The sequence below is a fragment of the Aythya ferina genome (genome assembly GCF_964211825.1).
Source record: "Aythya ferina genome assembly, chromosome: 3".
Lineage (NCBI taxonomy): Eukaryota > Metazoa > Chordata > Aves > Anseriformes > Anatidae > Aythya > Aythya ferina.
The window spans coordinates 92,083,981-92,099,540 of NC_140298.1; the positions used below are offsets into that span (position 1 = coordinate 92,083,981).

The window sequence follows — 15,560 nt, forward strand, 5'->3', positions numbered from 1 at the left end:
AATGTAGAGTTGTATCCTGTCAGTTTTTATTTGCACAAAGCAGTAGCCCCTGTGCAACCAGTTATATTAAAACTGTTCAAGGACCAGTTTATTCATTTAACAAAGCATTATTTGAATACAGAAGACAGTTTTATTTACCCCAATAAATATTTGGAAAGTCTCCTCATGTCGTAGGTGCCACAGTGATAGTAAGATACTAGAATATTCCTCTGCTCACTCAATGTTAACTTTTTCCGGAAGTATAAGATGATCCCAGTTCTGTTGCACAAGGCTTTGATTATTATTTATTTATTTTGCCAGGAAACAGCCTGACAAGACACAGTAATTTAGGAGAAAAGAATGGATCAGCTTTGCTATAGGATCAGAAGATACTCTAGTGTGCCAGATCTCACTGCATAACATGAATCCCCTGCACGATTCTGGCTCTCAGTTTTCAGCTACCTCCTCCCCATTTTTCCCTGACTTTTATACTTTTAAAAAAGTGTTCAGATTACTTTAGAATTTACTTTTATATAACTTTGAATTACGTTTGCAGTACAAGAAAGTGCCCTTAGCTTAGAAGACTTAATTACAGCAATTGAGCAGATGGAGAATTTCCAGCTTATCAGAAATTCATAAGGAAGCAGGTAAGTAGAATAGACTTTGACGCCTTTAAGCTTGCCAATTTCAAAGTAATAATCTTGAAAAATACAATAAACATTAAGATTTATTCATTTAGTCAAAACATTCTTTAAACCAAGTTTAATTTCCTCTTAAGAGTTTAATTTACTACTGTACAGAACTCATGACAAAGGTAAATTATATTCAGTTGCAAGCCTTTTTCAAACAACACAGAATTTCAAAGTGTTCTCTTTAATGAGACCATGCCTCTCCAAAGTTCTTCTGAAGTCTCATTAAAGCTTCTGTTGTACATAGCATTCCACCTCACCTTTTAGAAAGGCAAGATATACTTAACCACAACTTTAATTTTTGAGCAGACATATGCCTGGGGTTTGTGATCACTGGTAGGAACAGCAGCCCAGCTGACTAATAAAGCCAGTTTCCATCAGGAAGTTCAACCACCACTATGGAAACTTGGAATTGCCTAAGTTTTAGGTCGCGTGATTTTTGGAATACCTTCTGTTTGTACATAGCATTTCATTGTTGAGGCTGAGGCTATCGTATTATTTGCTACACGTATCTGTAAAGCCTAGACAACACTTACGAGTATCATTAGTTTTATTACTCCTCTGTATTTATTGCAGCATTTCAAGAATGTTAAGTTAGTAACTTACCTTAGTACTGGGGACAGGAAGTCAAAAGCAAGCTCCATAAAGAAATAGCGTACTTTCTACTATTAATTTTTGTCCACATTTATTTATGAGTAAAACAAACAGCAAACATTACAGCAAAGGGGACACTCAGGCCCAGATTTAAAAAAAAAAACAAAACAAAACAGGTGCCTGGATAGATTCTGATTTTAGGCACCGTAAGATTGCTGACAAAGTACACAAGAAGAAGTGAAAGTCATGAGTGTTTCAGCAAACTTTAAGTGCATTTCAGTATTTATTTAGATGTTTAAGCTCTCACACTAGATTTTACAAGCTGGTGAACACTGGCAAAATTATTTCTCCCACAGAACTATAACCACACATTCCCAAGACAGTATAAATATATGGTTGAACTAACATTAATACACATCACCATTTTATCAATTACATAATAAAACAAATTATCAAGTATCCAAATATTAAGTTACGCAGCTTGAAAGGCATACAAAATATTACAGAGGTCTGCCCAAGTCATAGCAGAAACTCAAGGAGGGAAAAACAAAAGAAAAAAAAAATAATCACACTTTCAACAAAGCAATAGTCGGTAAACAACTTTCAATAGGTACAGTAAAAGAAACTACAAGATTTTTCAGAAATTTTCTGATTAAGAATTTTTAGCTACAATAACAAAGCATTTCTACGTTTTAAAAAAATATTTACTAAAGTAAAGGGCATATTCTATACTTCCTGCACAAGACAAAGGCAACATTTTACTAGAAATATTAAATAGCCCCTCCCAACCTTTTTAGGCCCTCTGTTAAGTTGCACATCAAGTGCCAACATTAATTTTACTGTAAGGCTTTTTGTCTGGAGACATTAAAGACTTGTGTGCTTCTGTACAATTTAAAAGATTTTCTACATGAGTAACCATAGAGTAATGATTTGTAAAATGGAGAGGTTCAGGTAACAGAAAGTACAGACACTGGAGAAAAAGTTGCTGTAATTCATAGTATTAAAAAAACAGACTGTGCAAATCCTGATAATTCTAGTGCGATTGTGGGAGACGAAACATACAGTGAAGCAGGCAAGACTATCTTAGAGGCCATATTCTTCAATATTGAAATGACTAGAAAAAAAAAAGTAAGGTCCAGATAAGCTGGTAGTTCTTAATTCATCAGAACTATGCTCATTTATAAGGAAAAACATATAGCTGATATGCTGGGTATTTTGGCACCTAATCTCTCTACGGATTGATTTACTTTAGTACCCCAATTTTTAGTAGTAGAAACTAGGTGGGTAAGACTCAATGGCATGATTAAAGGATATTTGAACTGGTAATTAATAAACAAGGAGACAGCTCAGACAGCTCAGGGTACAGCAAAAACATTTACTGGGTCTCCAAACAGTTGAGTATTTATCTAAACATACAGTTGCATTTCTACTAAGCTTTTAGCCTATTAATTACTCCTAAGGAAGCTTCCTTTACTACTAAAAAATATCAGACCCATGTCTTTGGCATGCAGTCTGCTTAATTCTTAGTTCCCGTCCTTTAATCCTACAGTAGTAGTATAGGCTGTTGGGCTTTACTGAATGCAACAGTTATTTCGGTGACCATTGGAGTCTTTAAAACGGAGGCGCATCTTGGGGCGGTATTTCTCCAAGTACAGAAGTTGCTTGCTGTTAAAAGCTCCACGACGTTTCCTAAATAGAAGAAAAAGTGTCTTAAAACATTCAATTACTGCCCAGTGAAATAATACCACCCATTGGAGAAAAATATTTTTAGGTCACTTGAAAAAATACCATTAAGTCAGGACTGTAATGAAAATAACAGTAATTAAAAGTTAAGTGCCAGGAAAGAGGGTGGTAGCTTCCTTTCACAAATACCTAATTGGACTACATAGTATTTTAGATAGTGTTTCCACCTCTGATATATACAAGAGAAAGATCTTGCAGATCTTTAGAAGAGACTTCAAAAGAAAGCTACAGAGAGCAGATTTGAGACCGTTTCTTCCTTAAACAAGCTAAGGTTATGTAATCTCTTAAAATAATTAAGAATACTACAATATTGAGAGAGTATTTAGCATTTTAAGTTGAACTTTCTTGGTTCTGCTCAAACCAAGAACCTATGAAAGAGCTACGTTTTCCTTTATTCTTTGGAATGTGTACCAGGTTTCATATTCCTCACTTTGTATATACCAGCCTGAAGATGTGCAAGCTGAACATAATTCCTCAAAGGCTTGGCAATTATACAAGTATTTTGCCATTTTTAGTAGGCACAAAAAATAGAAGGAAATACTCTTCTTAGGTAGGCTACCAGAAAAAAAAAGACATGGGGGAAAAACTGTTTAGCACACTTTGATCTAATAAAGAAAGGAGCCACAAAGGGGAATGAATGAATGTTAGCTCCAGCTAGTAGACAGAACCTAAGTCTCGAAGGTGTTGTGCCTCTCAAGAGGAAATACCAATCCCACATGTCAAGTCTTAGAACACTGACTGTTATGAAGAATGTCTGAAGATCAACAAACAATAATTTAGAATTCCCTGCAGTACCCAAGGATATGTCAATGTGTTATATCTTGGAAACAGATGTTAGCTTCGTACTTACTGTCTTATAAACTGCACTGCATCTTCATACTTCATTCCACATTCTATCAGTGCAAGAGCAACTAAGACTGGAGCTCTGGTTAAAAAAAAAAAAGTTCAATTTAGCATTTACCAGTGCATACTCAGGAAAGAATTATACTTCCCCCACTTCTTCCCTTGAGAAGCAAAGAAGACATGCATAAGGACAGAAGAGAAACATAAGGAAGACGGAAAGGTTTTCTACATAACCGGGTGATTATACCATGTTTTCAAGCTATGTACTGCCCTTAAAAAAAAAAAAAAAAAAAAAAGGAAGAATTAACTATGGTTAACCATAGTTTTGTTCACCTGACTTCAGGTATATGGGAAGACAGCAAGAATAAAATGTAAGTTATTATTCCACCCAAGCCAAGGATTTCCTTGCTTGCTAAAGTGTTCTTCATCTGACAGAATACTGTCTTCAGTTAAGAAAGCCTGGCACAAATTAACAGAGATTAACAACATATGGCTCCATTTATTTATTTATTTATTTTTTTAAGAAAGTTCCACATGCAAGACAGAAAAAACATGCCATACTGCAGCAAAAGGTATGCACACCTAATAACAAGCTTACTAAATGGTTTCATATGCTTACTAAATGATTTTATAAGGATTTAACAAGCCTTATATGTAAGATAGATTTTTTTTCCAACTAGTTAACCACAAAATTTTGAGGGGGAAAACCAGACACATCGCTTGTTTTGGTGGCATTCAGCACTACAGTCAACTCACGTGAAGCCATAATGCAAGCAGTGGATAAGTGACGCCAAGACCAGAAACCTCCATTTTATTTTATATTAGAAATGCTGAAACCAATGGCTAAAATATTTCAGCTACCTTTTGAGCAGACTTATTTCTAGGTAGTCTAAAAAAGCAACAGAAAAAACATTTTGTCTTCAGAACTTTTAGAGCTGTATTTAAGAGCCCCAGCAGACAGAAGAAGCAGAGTTGGTAGGGTATTTAGCTTCATCTGTATAAATTTTGAGGCTGGTGTCACTGAAACAGGGTTTTTAGACTTTGGAAAACAGCCAAATATCTGGTGAGTTAAAGTTGTTCTTGATATGCCAAAACACCTCACTCATTTGGGGCTAATAGCTATAGTATCCCCATTACTAGGAAACTGACAATACTGCTGCAATATGGATGGAAAAAGACATATAGATGAGAATCAGTAAAAAACAAATCCATACAGAAAAGAAAGCCTGTAGCAAGACAAAAAATATCAGGGGGATACTCATTAATATGCTTGGTATAGGAATGTAGTTTTTTACTTCATTTAGTAACTCAATAGCTGCGATAACAGCACAATCTTTTGAATAACCTAAGTCCCATATTACATACAACAGTTTGCTGTCATTTAACCTACTCGAGTGTGAGCTCATTCCAATGCTGGATCTGTGACTATTTTACATTTGCCTCAACTACGCTTTTGTACTAAATATTCGAAAGTCTGACCAGGGATAACAGATCTTTAAAACTTTACCCACCGTCCAAGACCAGCAACACAGTGTACAGCAATACAACAACCAGGTTCTTCACGAAATTTAACTTTAAGGAGGTTTAGCCAATCATCAACAATCTGGTTGGATGGTGGAGCACCGTCATCAAAGGGCCAGTCCTATAATATAACATGAGACATGCATAATTACATAGAAGATGCAACTACTACTGCTTTGTGCATAAAAAAAAAAGTGTGCATAATTGACGAAAGAGCTGACAGACAAGGGAACTGCTCAAATTTATGTTTTCTTAAAAATAAAAGCATAGCAATATTAGGAGTATATTCCTCTCAACCAGTTTCATTGAGCAAAGGCATTTCCACAAAAAAATGTTTTTTTCTCCTAAGAGAAGAGGTCTATGGAGCTATGCACTCATCAGCTGCTGGAATATGCTTATAGAGTGAATTAAGCTGGTGACTAATAACTATAAACATTAAGTGTCAAAAAGCATCTGTTACACTACTTACCAAAACCTGAATGCCTTCTTTTTCCACCGGAGCAGTGTCATAAGTAGCTTCACACACTCTTACCACTGTGGTAACACCGTATTTCTTAAGTTCCTAGGGAGTGAAAAGAACCGTTTTAAGAGCAAGATGACATTTTCTCAACTGGTTTGCTTATTAACTTCTTCCTAAAGTTTCAGTAAATGAACTAACACAAATGCTTGCCAGCCTGTGAAGAACACAGCTGAAATCAAAGACTACTGTGCACTAACGCCAGATACCTGTAAGCTCTTCTGCAAACATATCTGAAGTGGTTTGCTTCTTAGATCTTCCCCTTTGCATACTCCACTTAAAACTAGCAGTTTGTAACACACTTTACTGATAAGAATTAGGAGAATAGGGCAACAAATCATTCCAGTTCATGGGTTTTCATTATTGGAGAATAAAAAAATAATTTTCCATTTTACTATTAAGCCTCATTTATGAGAAACAACAGTACAATCACACTTCATTTTCCCTGCAAAAAAACATCATTCACACTGTCTGTGAACACTTCATCTAGCTGTGAGAGTATAAAAAATTTATTAACTCACTGTATTTCTTGTAAATTAGCCCATACTAAATGCATATATGTAACAGAGGTACGATAGACCTTAAATCTTGCTAATAAGATTGCATTACAAACTCAAACCTTACCCATAGGTAACTCTGGAAGAAGGCATTTTTATCATACACTTAACTATACAACTTATGCCTCCAGCATGCTAGCTGCAAGGTTCAGATGGAAGATTCAGATACAAGCAATATATGCTAAGACATGCTTTAGCTGGCAAAGAGTTTCAGCATATACTGGAACACTTAAGTAGCATCAACAACTCAGGATGCAGAACAAGTTTACTACTATAAATTTCAGTCATGTAAGCAATGACACTCAAGAGGATTGTCTTAAGCTACACTAGAACCCTCATCTACTAATACTCAATGGATACAGGCAGTGAAAGCATGCTGCGATTCTATTATTTATTCCTAAGTTGCTGGTGTACAATCTATACTGAATTATTCTCTTTGTAAGCAGTATTGCAATAAAGGCAAAGAAATGTTACACCGCTTAGATGAATCTGAACATGGGTTCCCATCACTAGCAGATCCTGGTACTGTTCTACAGAACTCAGCCAAGACCATTCCTGATTACGCTCCTAAGCAGCGTACTAAATACTAGACAACAATTATTTCTGTGCTTCACTTTCAGAAGTATGGTTTAGTGAAGGCTTAAGTCTCCAAGTAGATTCGTCTGTAAAGCATGGCATTGCTACTTGAAATGAGTTAATATATGAACAGCCTCATCACTACTTCATACAGACTCTGTAGTTAACAAATACTGAGGAAGGAAATTGTTAGTATAGTGTGCTGTTGAGGCATAAATAAGAACACATCAGTAAGAACTTTGGCCCAACCTTACCTCTATAAATTTGTTTAAGGTTGCGTTGGTTGGATTGTGTGTGATTAGGAATCTCATGTTCTTGTAGGTGATTTCCACAGGAGCTGGGCGGTTCATTCGGGCCATATTAATTTAGTTAAACATGCAACAAGATTATGAAAGGATTCAAAAAAATCTAATACAGAAGTGATGTAGAGAAACTGAAGTCTACTTCACTATACTCCACGTGAAATTCTCAGTGCTTCGAAGTATGAAGTTGGGAGCAATGGGAAATGAAATGAACCTCCTAACAAGAAGCAGCAATTCTTCAATCCAGTAATACTGAGGCAAAAGAAAGGCAGTGCACTGAGGTTTACCCCATCCAGGTCTGAATTCTTTTGTTAAATGCTCTGCCAATTTCAATTCAATACTTCTTATCCTGGTCAACCACTCTTAGGGGGGCTTCTTGGTGGAGTAGTAATGAATTTCTACAGTTCACTTGTCTGCATAGAGGTCGTGCTGTGCCTGGCAGTAGTCTCCACTGCCCTTCAGAAACTCCATAAATGTGTGACCAAGAACACCACAGAACTGCTGTAAAGAGAAAGGAGAAAGAAGCAAAATGAGCATACATAAGGTAAGGTTATTTTTAAAGACAATAAGCATTATAAACTGAATAAATGAAAGGAGAAAGACCAAGTTTCACAAGGTTTATTCTTTAAATCAAAGAATTAGGTTTGCATAAAAATCCTGTTACCTTCCCTGACAAAGAAACTAAATGTTTACTAGAAAGTCAATATATTTATTAAAACAAAATATTTAAATCTTCAGTATTAAAGTACTCAATACAGCAACTTTGAAGTATAAACTCAGAAGTGCTAACACTGCAAGAAAATATGAAGTTTTAAGAACTCCCAGTGTACCTATCTTCTACTGCAAATTAAGAAATATCACAACACCTACTAAAGTTACACTGACCTTAAGCAGCCACACAAAGGCACACATGAGATTCCTTGAATGTTCACTGAATATTCAGACAACTACTGTTTAAACCAAACTACCATTCTCTACACAGAGACAGAACAACCTGCCTTAAAGGATAACGCAATGGACAGAGTTTGCATGTAGGAACAATTAACTCACATGCAGAATAGCCAGTTAAAAAAAAAAAAAAAAAAAAAAAAAAAAAAAAAAAACCTGGAAATGCAGGAGGCCTTGAAAGCAAACCCCAAAATCTTTATGGCCTAACAAAGTAACACAAGGTTTGAAACATGTTTTGAGACTTAAAGCGTGCAGACTTCTAAAGGAACATTTCACATACTCAAGGATGAAGACATTATATCAAGATAGTGGCTATACTCTAGCTAAAAAAAAATATGAAGGCAACTTATTGACTAGGTTATTCCTGCCCAGTAGCCTGCTATTTCCCTAAGATTAAATTTGCATATAAAGTTACTGCAAAATGCACAATCAGGAAGTAGATAGCTGATGAACTGCCATAAGTTATGCATTCACTTGCAGATGTTGCTGTGAATATGATCCAGGAATACATGCTTTCATGCACTCTGGAATCTTATGGCACAGGAGTTAGTTTCGTGCCTAGCCACATTGGCAGTGTGGATGACGATACCCAAAAGCCCCTTTCTACCTGGGGAACAGAGGGTAAAAAGAAGTTTTGTTTCCCAAAAGGATAGATACAGGCTGAAACAGATGCCCACAAATTATTCTTAGGTATAATGAGAAACATCACCAACCCTACAACTTCTCAGGAAAAATGAAGTATGCTGGCCAGTCAACTTCAAACACTGGGAGGAATTCAAATATATCTAAGTCCAAACAAAATATCACCCAACATACTTTGGGAATGGGTTAGCTGAGCATGCAATATTACAGAAGAGACTTACTATCAGAGACTTACTGTTTAAAATGGGATTTTTGGTAGGCTAGGAAATGGCAATATCAGTTCTTTGCCTTCATATATCTAGCTACGTTGTATATTTTTCTAGTAAGTAAACTGTAGCAATCATCAGACTTTATTTTTTTTTTTAACCACAAACTCTATGCATCCATCCACATATACAATCATGGCAAGCACGCATGAGAAAATAAGCAACAGAATTTCAGTGCTCCTACACTCAACTTTCTTTCAAATAACCATGAAAGAACCAGCCTGTGCTGAAAAGCAGCCCAACCACAAGAAAGCAAATTCAACAGATGAGAACCTAAAGAAAACTGCACGATAAAGCCTGAAAACTGCCAACGTCTTAAACCACTTCGTTGAAAAGGGCAGGAAGAAAAAGTTACATGCAAATAACTCACAGTTGCTAGCTGCCATCCAGGATTTGGAGTCACACCAAGACCCCACTGCAGACGCTAAAGCATATCCAGAAAGACGACAGCGAGCATATTCATAACAATGCTGAGTATTAAGCAGAAGTCACAACAGATCAGATGACCTAACAATTGCTGGTTTTCCCAAGAGGCCTCCTGGCAGCACAGGAGTTCTCCAAGTGCTGTATGCTTTTAAAGAACTGCAACAATGTTTTATGTTGCAGACAGGGCTTTGCTCCATTCCTAAGTCCAGAGGAGAGGAAGTCCTTGTAACAGGGAAAAGTCATTCCAGTTTAGACTGTAGCAGAGATGAACCATACAGTTACCAAGTACCTTTACAAAAAGCACACCAAATGCCTCCCCTGGTCCTTTTCACATTTTCAGACAGCTTTTTGTTACCAACTTTGAAGGATGCACCTTACTGGCTTAAAAAGAAGACAAAAAAATAAACAACTGCTAACCAGTATGACACAAAAAGAGCTGCACACACGTTGCTGCCATTCCATTGGTATCATCACCATTTTTATGAAGACTAGAGGATTAATTCTCCAAGTAATTGTGATTTATTTGTGATGTAACCTAAGATCTTGAAATAAAATAAGCATGAAAAAGGAGCAGGAAGGATCCCTCGAAGAGTTAAAGGGCAACAGACTAACAGTAGCCAGCAGAATGTGAAGAATTTCAAGCATCATCATTGACATACCAACCATACCAGCAAAAGGTAGATGGTGCAATAAAGAGTCCTAGGACCAGACTTAGGGAACACCTAAAATAGCAACTGAAGAGGGCTTATTTAAAGTCACTTTCAATTAGTTTAAGAAGCAGAACGCCAGAAAAGCACAGGGCAGCTTTAAGCAGATCCATCTGCGCAAGGTCTTACACTGCTTTTCTCATGTGCTGGCAGATCTCATGTTTATCTCTTTGTAAGTCTTCTAAGACAAGCTGGCCATTTTCTCCAGTAGAGGATGAGGGAGAGAAGAGTGTCAGAAACAGAAATAACAGAAAAAACGTGAGCTCGAAGTTATGAGACAGAACTGGGTCACTAGGGTAAAGAAACAGTTTTTCAATCCGCAAGATGAAGAATTTAGAGGGAAAGGAACACAGAGTAATTGGAAACAAGGCAGCACGACCCCATACGGTGGCAGGTAGGAAGTAAGAAGCCATCAGGTTTCATCCAGTCCAGTAGGTTGGCTGCCCTCAGTGCGCGCCTGGGAGTACTCAATGTAAAAGCAGACAAACACTTTGCAGGGGTAAAGAGGAGGGCAGGCAGCAGAGCACTGATTAAGCAGCAACGCCTCCTTTTTCAAAGCAGATTGTTAATTACATCCAGAAACTGCGTTCACAATTCAAATTATACGAAGTTGAAGGGACTATATTACACGATGTTAAGTTTGAGTTCCCTGTGCAATTAACCCCTACAAATGGATTCATTTCTTTAATACTGGCTTAGCAGTTAGCAATTAGACACATCAGCACCTTACTAATTCAGAGAAGTACGGACCTAACTAAGCATGCATTTCGTTCTCACTGTTTGCCTTGGCAACAGCTGCTGCCACATTATAAAGGAGCAAAGCTCACATTTTCCTTTGATGAGTATGCCATCTCTTCTCATCACTGCTAGCTGGAAAGCTCCGTGTGCAGACCGATTCCTTAATGCTATAATAGTCTGTACTATGCTAAGATAGATTGTGCCAACCTAATTTAGGTCTGTTCTGGGAGTTAAGTTAAAATTACAAACAAGTATATTGGCATGCTCTTTGTGCTAGGACATTAAGTTGGAGTACAAGGTTTCATCCCTCTTCAGCAAAAAGGTCTGGAAGACAAAAAGTCAGCTATAAACACACTGTTGCAGTAATTAACACCACCTCATGCTTGGTGAGAGCCCAAATGACTTCAACTTTCAAAAGGCTTGGAAGTACAGTTTAAGTCACTGTATTTTTTTAGATAGTTCATTATTTGGTAGGTGATTTATCAAAAAATCAAGATGCCATATAAATGCATAAGGCTGCACAAGTGAAACCCAAATGCATGCTGTTGTACACAGAAGTTTAACAGAATGATATCAACCAACAGTTTGTACTGTTAATTTGGGTACTCCGTCACATGGCTTTCCATTTCAATGTGAGCTATCCTTGAGGAAATTAACACTGAAGGATTTTTGGTGATGATAGCAGCACTTTCTATTAGTAACAGAAAGCCAGGCTACATTTAGACTCTCAGATCCGTCAAGACTTGGAAAACAAAATGAAGGTTTAATATGCCAAGACCTCCTATTAAAAGAAGGTATCCCGTCCAATAAGGGACAAAGTCATGTTAACTATGATTGCTCCATCTATCATAGAAATTACAAGAAATTACAGAATAATTACTCAAGCAAGAGGAAGACATCTCATAAAGAAAAGCTTTAATTCACACCCTTCTTTGGGATAGGAAGCTAAATTATTTGTCTTTGCTGACAGGAAGATTCAAACATCAATTCTGTTTGAAACAATCATTTACATCTGGCAAAAAGTGCTTATGAAAAATCTGTTAGATTGGTACCGACATGTGGAAATGGAAGGCCTGTAAGGTTAACCCATGGTGCTGATGTTCGTTCAAAACCTGGTAGCACCTTTAGAAGTGTGCAAACCAGAAGCTCTGGTCTACACAGCTGCAGGGCACTTCACTTTCAGAAGATGCGTAAGATGGCTCTCAGCTGCTCAACCCACCTGCTCCTAGACTGAACATTTATGTCCAGAATCAGCGATGTGGGTGTCACATTCTCTGAAACCACACTGTAATACACTTTGTTACTGAAACTATGGAATAAAAGCTAGAAAACTGAACTTCATTACAATGTGACAGTGCCTACAATTGTTCTAACTTGCTACTTGTCAAAAAGCTACTGAAAAACAGGGGGGCAAGTATCCAGACTCTCTCTTACTACTCAAGGCCTAAGTGGTAACAAAGGCACAAAGAAGTGGGAGGGAAAGGGGTACTAACTGCAGAGCCATTACATAAGGTGATGGCACACCTTCATTAGGTGTTGTTGACAAGATTCTCCTTCCATCTACAGGGTACGCGAACACCTGTGTTATATCCACGGTGACAGGGTTACCCATTTTGGCTCAGAGAGCAACTCACAGCCTAAGAAAATACACTCTGATAGCACAAACAAGAAATGCCTGGGGTTTATCACAAATTCGTTACAACATGCTCCACAAAGGACATTTCTTGTGGTTAAAGCATGCAGTTCAGGGGAAGAAAAGATTATCTCAAAACTTCCTGTATAGAAAGTCAATGCAACTTCAACAGATGATGAAACAGAGGCCTTGTGACTATATTCCCAGTTCTCCTGCTTGCACCATGAAAGAACATGAAAAAAGCCTTAATTCCCTACTGGGGAGAGCAAGACGTGACAATCCAATTCCACCCCTTTTCTAATGCATCCTCTGAGTTTCTGAAAGTGAGGAAGGACAGACTCAGAAATTACTTAACGCTTCTGTTGCTTAGACAGCAAACTACTTAATTCCTGTCATTCTACTCAAAACTTACTCCATTACGTTTTAAGCATATAAAGGCAAATACAGTTATTGCTGTATTTTAAGTGTAATACAGATCCCCAAGAAGAAGCCGCATCTGTGAGAGAAGCTGTAAGAAGTTAGGGATCTACTCGTAACTGTTACCTTATTTATTGATCTTACAGACTGAGTTTTATCTTCAAATATAAGGTATCTACAACTAGCTTAGAATTCAGTAATACCCTGATCAGGGAGTTCTGGTTAATCTTTAAGAGACGTGATCACTTACAGTCAGCCTACACACTGGGATAGATCCAGCATTATTACGTGGCATGTCTTTGTCATAACAAAAAGGTTTCACAAGATAGGACTTATTAGATAAGGATAAGTTTTATTTATTTACTGCCATACTGACACATTTAGTTTCACTAAGACAATGATATCCTTCTCCCTCAGCCCTCGCTACAGCTGTCACTCATTTTTCTTCCTCATTCTCACATTTCCTCCCTGCATTCTTTCACATTTTCCCCCTGAAACAATGCCGCTCCTGTACGACAATTTCAGAGCGCGCTGCCGTTCCGTCGGTATAATAACGAGAGCTGACATTTGAGTGTCATCTCCACGCTGTTTTTCTTTTTTTTTTTTTTTTTTTTTTTGATCTGACAGTTTAATGAAGTTACGAGGAGACAGCGTTCGTACTTCTGAGTCACTGCTTCGGCGACTCCGCAGACACAGGTAGACATATTGAGAAGTTGCCTCCGGCTGCGGCGAGGCACAGCAGGATCGCCGAACCCTTGCGCCAGGGTCAGCTCAGAGGATTCGCTGTGCAGGCAGCTACGAGCCGCGCACAAGTGACCGCGCTCCTGCTGTTACCAGCTGACAGCAGCCGGATTTTGATCGCGTTTTGCTTGCTTGCGGAGGGCGCACCGCCACCTGCCAGCTTTGTGGCGTTGCTGCTTTAACACACAGCGTGCTCTGCGGTCACGGAAGTTAAGCAAGGGAGAGGTTACGAGGGGAGGGGAACAGAACACCACAAAGAAAGGTCTCAACGACAGGCTCCGGCAAAATTCACGGCTTTTATTACGCTCGTCAGCTCGCAACCGCGAAGCGGGACAGGCTGCTACGGCGGCACCCGTCCTCAACCTGCCTTCAGCCGCCTCCTCCGCAGCGTCGCTCTCCCCTCAGCCCGCTCCCGGCCTCGTCTGGGGGAAGGCTCCGCGCCCCGACAGCCGCCGCCCGGCGCAGACAAAGCGCGGCCGCCCCGCCGCCCTCCCGGCCTCCCTCATGGCCGCCCCCCCTCATGGCCGCCGCGCACGTGCCCGCCGCCATGGCTCCCCCCGGCCGCCCCCCCCTCGCCCACGCGGCCGGACAAGCCGGGGCTTGCCCCAGCGCCCCGCGGGCCCGGGGCCGCGCCGAGCGCCGCCGGGGGGCCGCCGCCTCCTCCTCCTGCTGCCGCCGCCGGGTCGGAGCCGCGCTTCTTCCCCCCGGCTCCCGCCGCGGAGCCATCTTGTCCCCCGCAGCCGCCGCCCGGCCCCGGCCTCCCCCCGGCAGGGGGCTCCCGGCCTGCCACAACGCCGGGGCGCTGCGGTGCCCGCACCGGGGGGGAGCCGCCGCCACCGCCGCCGCCGCCGCCGCCGCCGCCAGACGGTGATGCGGAGCGGCGGACAGGTCAACCCATCCCCTGGCGGCGCGGCGAGGGCGAGCCCAGCCCGGCTGCCCCGCGCCAGAACAAAGGAGACAACATGGAGGAGACGGAAGGGGCCGGGGAAAGGGGGGGAGAGGAGAGGGAGAGGCGCCGAGCCCGGCACGCCCGGGAGGGGCGAGGGTCCGCGGGCAGGGTGCGGGGAAGGGAAGGGGGGGGGGGGCGTCGCGTCGCGGCGGCACTCACAGGAATATGGTTACTCATTGAAGACTGTAGCCTGATCATACAGCCGGGGTGCGGGCGCCACCGCCGGGGGCAGGAGGAGCAGAAGCAGGAGGACGCGGAGGCGCTGGAGGCCGCGGAGCTGCCGGAGGGGGTTCGGCGGCGGAGCGGGGCTGGGGCATACAGCTGCGGCGGGCGGCGGCTCTGCGGGCTGGCGCGGCGCGGACGCGGCGGCACAAGGGGGGAGCCTGGGCGCCGCCTCCTGCACTAGCGCCGCGGGGCCCGCCCCTCGCCGGCGCCCGGCCGCGACGGGCGTGGCGCTCGCCCAATCGGAGGCGCCGCCGGCGCGGAGGGGGCGGGAGTGGCACCGCCCGCGGGGCGGGGCTTCCGCGGGGCGGGGGCGGGAGGGCGCCGAGAGGCGGAGGCAGCCGGCGGGAACCGGTTGCTGAGGGAGGCGGCGGGAGGGGGGCGGGGGCAGGGCCCGGCGCGATCGCGCCTCGCCCACAGGGGCGGGGAGCGCCGCCCCCGGCCGCCGCGGAGGGGAGCGGAGGGTGCCCGGAGGGGGCACCGGGGCGGTGTTGGCGGCGGGTCCGGAGCGGCGGCCCCCGGCCGGGCACCGTCAGCCCGGCCAACAGCT

General features: G+C 41.8%; 2 protein-coding genes across 2 annotated transcripts; both read right to left on the bottom strand.

Moving 5' to 3' along the window:
• Positions 1–1,515: 1,515 nt before the first annotated feature.
• On the bottom strand, positions 1,516–7,485 carry PTP4A1 (protein tyrosine phosphatase 4A1). The gene is made up of 5 exons (XM_084515011.1): positions 7,274–7,485; positions 5,839–5,931; positions 5,360–5,490; positions 3,856–3,930; positions 1,516–2,951 (listed from the first exon to the last, which is right to left on the bottom strand). The coding sequence occupies exons 1-5, from the start codon at positions 7,376–7,378 to the stop codon at positions 2,834–2,836; spliced, it is 522 nt and encodes a 173-aa protein (XP_084371137.1). The 5' UTR covers positions 7,379–7,485; the 3' UTR covers positions 1,516–2,833.
• A 139-nt stretch (positions 7,486–7,624) lies between these two features.
• LOC311434702 (uncharacterized protein) lies at positions 7,625–15,179 on the bottom strand. The gene is made up of 2 exons (XM_084515012.1): positions 14,948–15,179; positions 7,625–7,822 (listed from the first exon to the last, which is right to left on the bottom strand). The coding sequence occupies exons 1-2, from the start codon at positions 14,984–14,986 to the stop codon at positions 7,727–7,729; spliced, it is 135 nt and encodes a 44-aa protein (XP_084371138.1). The 5' UTR covers positions 14,987–15,179; the 3' UTR covers positions 7,625–7,726.
• Between the last annotated feature and the right edge of the window lie 381 nt (positions 15,180–15,560).

Excerpts from the sequence above, each read along its gene's own strand:
- PTP4A1 (XM_084515011.1), bottom strand. The coding sequence starts at position 7,378 with ATGGCCCGAATGAACCGCCCAGCTCCTGTGGAAATCACCTACAAGAAC. Across the intron at positions 5,491-5,838 it reads AAGAAGGCATTCAGGTTTTG|GACTGGCCCTTTGATGACGG; the intron begins GTAAGTAGTGTA and ends GTTATATTATAG. Across the intron at positions 3,931-5,359 it reads TGTGTTGCTGGTCTTGGACG|AGCTCCAGTCTTAGTTGCTC; the intron begins GTGGGTAAAGTT and ends TTTTTTAACCAG.
- LOC311434702 (XM_084515012.1), bottom strand. The coding sequence starts at position 14,986 with ATGATCAGGCTACAGTCTTCAATGAGTAACCATATTCCT. Across the intron at positions 7,823-14,947 it reads CAATGAGTAACCATATTCCT|CAGTTCTGTGGTGTTCTTGG; the intron begins GTGAGTGCCGCC and ends TTCTCTTTACAG.